The 5,423-nt window shown below is 43.7% G+C and overlaps 1 protein-coding gene across 1 annotated transcript; it reads right to left on the bottom strand.

Moving 5' to 3' along the window:
* Positions 1 to 4,211: 4,211 nt before the first annotated feature.
* ptf1a (pancreas associated transcription factor 1a) lies at positions 4,212 to 5,184 on the bottom strand. Its single transcript, XM_088430000.1, has 2 exons — positions 4,545 to 5,184; positions 4,212 to 4,423 (listed from the first exon to the last, which is right to left on the bottom strand). Exons 1-2 carry the CDS (start codon positions 5,152 to 5,154, stop codon positions 4,221 to 4,223), a joined length of 813 nt encoding a protein of 270 aa, XP_088286126.1. The 5' UTR covers positions 5,155 to 5,184; the 3' UTR covers positions 4,212 to 4,220.
* Positions 5,185 to 5,423: the final 239 nt, after the last annotated feature.

Raw genomic sequence — 5,423 nt, 5'->3', positions numbered from 1 at the left:
TATCCAGCCTACTTAATTTCCATATCTTTTCAAGCGGACTTCTTTTCTAAACAGACTGTAATATTTCATGAAGGGGCACGCAAAAGCTGTCCACAATGCCTCTCATATCCACCTGCCTTTCACGAGCAACAAAGATCATAGCAAGACGTCTTTATGACTAATTCAGTCAAAAGCGCTTCTCCCGCCCACTTGCGTGGAGGTCAATTCACCGTGTTCCATCCCGTGTCGGGGGGCTGGGAGGGGATGCGGTTGTCTGCTTTCAAAAGCTACTGCCAGCCCACCACACGAGCATCGCTTATGCTTTTCGTTTGTTCCCTCCCCTATGACAAGAACGGCTGGCATGTGTGCAAGTGTGCAATAACGTATGGACAACAACAAGAAGATATTTTATCTTTCGCAACCACTTGCGCTGTCACCGTTTTCGACACTGGCGTCAATTGCTTAACACGTGTGATATATGTCGTGCGCCATACACGGTTATCGACTTTTAAAAAGAGAAAGAAAATACACTCCTTGCGCACCGCATGTGTAAACTGATAGGAAACAATTCGTCACCTAAACACGGCGCAGAAAAAAAATTAATGCGAAATCTACGGTATATTCTATTATCAAGAAAGATGACACCATAAGTGGCACGATTTTTTATGCGTGCGCAAAACTACACAGCAGTTCTGCTTCACCAAATATTGTGTTCATTACAACGTGTAGAATATTGCCTCTAACGTGCACTACTTTGGCTGCAAATACTTCACGCAGCATTATTCAACCATAACATCATAATATTAACAGCACCGATGTCGTTTGAGAGGGTGCGGGCGTGATCTTGTCGTGCGTCCCGGTCCCTTGTTGGCGCGTCAAATTGGGGCAAATTATCTTGAATATTCCAAAGCGAACACAATTCGAAAAGTTGACATAAAGGAGAAAAAAAATGTATCCTAATAGCACCATATGCTACAGTCACCGAGCTATTATGAAGGCAAAACGTGGCCCTTTAAAAGTTGGAAAGGGTCCTTTATTTGCCCTTAGATAAAGCAGTTGCGCGCCCACCAGAGACGCATATTCGCCATTGACTCACTCGCATTTTCTCTTTCTTTTGGGGAGGCTGCAGTGACCACCTTCACCACTTATTTCGCTCCCGCATAAGCTTTTCATCACCCGGTTTTGTTCTTAGTGAAAGTAATACCTCGAATCAAAGAGATGACAATATTTTTCACGAGCTTGAAGACCCTGGACAAGAGCCCTCGAGCTTTGGCGAAAATCGGGAGCCAGTCATTCATCCCGTCAATGCGCACCTGTGCTCTCGCATTCAAAGTATACAAACCTGTCCCTATTAACATGAATTATTCACAAACAACACAAAGGCTGAAATGGAGCAGGTTGAAGTCTGTTTATGGCTCCAATGTGTTTTATTCCTCTGAAGATGTGCCCAAAGCTGTCTTGCTGGCAACTCTCTTTCAGTCTTAAGTAGCTCTACAGTTCGGATTTGACAATTGCGGCATCTGCCGATTTTTTGCGGATCAAAATATGACACAAAACATAGTTAAATCCCTGGATAATGAATGATCAAGGCTGAGGACAATGACACAGGATGGGGACAGCCGTATGGTTGCGGGGGCACCAAAGAAGACAGTTCGCTCTCTTGTGCCGAGAGCGCCAGGTGATGGCAAGAAAACGCCGTTTGGAGGGGAGAATACAGCAAATCCTCCTCCTTTCTCTCCTTGAGAAAATGGCACACATAAATTTAATTGTCTTATCGAGGCGAAACGAAAAGGCCTTGCTGTTAATTGGCTGCGACGCACAAAACAAACGCAAAGACGTGTTTCTGTCCTGCGCTGCTTGCGCTTTGAGTCCGTGTCACGTCATTGAAACCGTGTTTTATTATTGCAAAACGTCAAGCTTTACAGTTGCCATATTGTGCCCCGCACAAAGGCTAATGGAACATTAAAGACGTGGAAAACGGTGCCAACCCGTCTCGAAGACTCTTTGCTTGTTTTTTAGGCAGCTGCTCTCCACAGACTCGGGCGCAAAGACGTGAAAAAAAAGTTGGAACTACCAGGTGCATCCTCGAAGAACACGGCAGAAATCCGCTTCGGTGGGGTGGGAGCTCATAAAGATGTAATTGAAATTGAAAGGTCAAGTCTATGAAGAAAAGAGCGAGCAGTAGGCGAAGCTCATGCTCTCGACCTCCCCTCGCGTCTCACCTCCCCTTCCCTTAGCTTGTCTTTTGGTCTGCACAGACCGCAACAAACCTTTTTAGCTGGCACACTAGGCTGGGGAAAAACTGAATACCACATGTGGTCATTTGCAGCGTTCTCTCCCTGCGGCCATGTAAAATGAGTTTAAGAGGATTAAATGGCTTAAGAGGCCAAAGCTGTTTATTTCCATCCATTAAACATGCTTGAGAAAAGGTGAACCTTCTCTATTTCGTTTTAATCACAGAACTATACACCAATTACCATTTCATAGTTGGAACATTTATTTAGCAATAGCGGTAATGCGTTGCATATTACAAAAAAAGATAGTCAAGGGGAATTCAAAAAATTTATTGGACTTTTGTCCGACTTTTTGGTTTCGCCCCCCCCCCCCCCCAAAAAAATGTCTATGGTAAAACAAATAAACATGTTGTTTTCGGTACATGATACAAATAATTTACAAATAATTTTTGACAAAAATCAACATGTTTGAACATTAATACATTTTATATTGATAATTGTAAATTGCTTCAATTTCTCGTTTTTGATCACAAATTATATTTGTCATTTAACTTTTTAAATTTGTTTAAAATGTTGTAAATATGAGTAAAACACTGACGTGCGTTAAATTATCTATATGATCCTGTTATATAGGCTATACTTTACGTGCATCAAACGCAGGCTCATCGGGTGTCTTTCTATTTTTTTTAATTCAAATATTAACTCAGAATTTTTCACGTAATTCAATTGTATTTTTACAGAATTAAAAAAATACAAACTCGACCCAAGCCCCCATAAAGCCGTTTGCAGTTTCTTCTCTGCATCCTCAATTAATTATAATGCATCCCGTTAAACGATCCTTTATCACCCTGCTATAAACAGAGCCGGACCAGCAAGTTTGTGAGCACTCCTTGCGTTTGGCTTCGAGAACACAAAAATCTGCAAAACTGCATTAAGGTGTGAGAAAATACAATTACTGCGACTTGTTTTTAATACCTTCCAAATGCCTCCCAGTCAAACCGGAACCGCATCATACGTCCTTCCAAATAGAAGAATTTGTCCATGCAGTATTGACTGACAAGTATCTGACTTTCGAATGTCTGTAATCGGATTATTCTCTTGTCACGCTGCTAATGAGAAGCGGATTGAAGATTTGTTTCGAGGTTGAGCTCTGCATTGCATTAATCGTGGGAAAAGTCGCGTTTTGAGTACAGTTACGAACAATGAGGAGATTCTATCATATATTGAAGGGAAAAACCAACCTGATGTGTCAGCATTGAACAGCAACGATTTTGTTTGTCTGGCATTGTGCAGCCAACAAGGTTCACATGTTGGAAATGTGGTGTGCATGAGAGATATCTCTTCTAAGGGGAAAAACAAGGGTCCGGCCAGCACCTGGCAGCACTGAACTGCATTCAAAATCCTCCCAAAATGCTGCTGCGCGCCCATGCACTTTAAACAGTTTCATCTGTTGTGAGAATTCTGCCCTCGTTCGCATCTCATTAGATTGTCACTGTCACGACGGTGCACGACCATAAAGCCCCTATTTCTGGTAGGTCCAGTATGTATTGCAGAAAGGGTATTCCGTCTTTGTCAATTCGAATACAATTTGGAACGTTTGATTTGTTTGCTTGCAGCTCTCGTGAACGGCATTTTTTGTTTCGCTGCAATTTGATTAAATCGTCGGACCTGTCATCTATTTTCTACATTTTGTTAATACTGGACAGGAAATCGGCTTGCATCAATACCACAATTTGCTGGTCAGTGTGTCCACACAAAAACACTCATGTCTTCACCATTGTTTTAATTTATTCGTAGATTGATACAAAAATATATAATCAGTATAAAAAATAAATATCACTCCTATCTTAGCAATTAAATTACAACATATATTATTATAAACATTAAATACACGATTGCCAGCAGCCTGAATTGTACAAAAAATTAAATGCAAATATCAATACAAACAACATCAGAACATATTGTATAGATTTGACGAAGGATTACAAAATTTCCACTCCCCACTTTTTAGGCCACCAGGCCGAAAGAAGGTTCGTTCGCGATATCTGCGAGGACCGATTTGTTGTGCAGTTTGCGGGGATCCTCTGGGGTCCACACCTTGGCTGTGCGGATGATACTCTGGTCCCGAAGTTGTTTCTCATCCGACCAGGATAAAGAGTGACCGGCAAGAGGGGGGAGACCAAAGTCAGGGTCACTCGGGGAGGGAGACCCTAAAGGAAGCGGGGCAAAGACACTGGCGTTAAAATGGCTGCGTTTATTTCAAAAGGATCTTGATTGAAAACAAATATTCATATTCTGAAATACTCGTGTGACAGAAAGTCGGAAACTTACGTGTTCCCCTGTGGCAGATGATGATTTTCTTTGGCTGCACATGCGTGTCGCCGCTGGAGTTCCGGATGGGCAGGTCTGACTGCACCAATTCGGCTAAAAAGTTGATGTAGCCGATGGCCAAGCGCAGGGTGTCCACTTTGGAGAGTCTCTTCTCATAGGGCAAGGTGGGGATGTGTGAGCGCAGCCCCTCGAACGCGTCATTAATAGACTGCATCCTCCGCCTCTCCCTGATGTTGGCCGCCTGCCTCAGCTGTTGCATTTCCATGTCGGACTTCATTCTCCGCCGCCTTTTGAGCTGGGGTCCTCCGTGAGGGGACAGGTCCGGTAAGCTATCGGCGCAGCCGTAGGAAAAGGTGGACGAGGAAGAGGAGAAGGACAAGTTGCCGACGTCGAACTCGCCATCATGGCCGTGACCGCCTCTGCTGCAGCCCTCTTTGTGGTAATAGTCTTCAAAGTGACTCGTGAAGAAATCCACGTCATCCTCCAGGAAGTCATCGGCGTCTAAGTTTCCGTCTCTGGACGACTGATCAGTAAAAAAGTCGTCATCGTTAAAATAAGGAGGGGAGGAGAAAGAGTCAAGTGCTGAGAAGGGGTCCAACACGCCGTCCATTTTTTTTTTTGTTTCACCCCTTGCTGCAGAAACAATGGCACTTTGTTCTCTTTTATTTGAATCGATGCTCCTTGGTTTGCCGCTCACGGTCACCACTTAACTTTTTCGATGAAAAAACAAGACACGCACGCGAGTTGCCTTTATAACAACAACCGCAGTCGCGTGCCGCTCGCTCAATGCGCCAACCAATCACAGGACTGTCCGTGAAGCGCACCTCAAAATAATCTGCTAATCCACGCCCCCTCTCCCGATGAGGCCCATCGTACTCG

This window comes from Hippichthys cyanospilos, chromosome 12 (genome assembly GCF_059441005.1).
Source record: "Hippichthys cyanospilos isolate Australia breed blue-spotted pipefish chromosome 12, RoL_Hcya_1.0, whole genome shotgun sequence".
Lineage (NCBI taxonomy): Eukaryota > Metazoa > Chordata > Actinopteri > Syngnathiformes > Syngnathidae > Hippichthys > Hippichthys cyanospilos.
Note: the sequence above shows the minus strand (reverse complement) of the source record. Positions and strands in the feature narration are given on the sequence as shown.

What these genes read in the sequence shown, in the direction of transcription:
- ptf1a (XM_088430000.1), bottom strand. Translation starts at nt 5,154, where the DNA reads ATGGACGGCGTGTTGGACCCCTTCTCAGCACTTGACTCTTTCTCCTCC. An exon ending in CATCTGCCACAGGGGAACAC is followed by an intron (nt 4,424 to 4,544) that starts GTAAGTTTCCGA and finishes CGCTTCCTTTAG; the next exon opens with GGTCTCCCTCCCCGAGTGAC.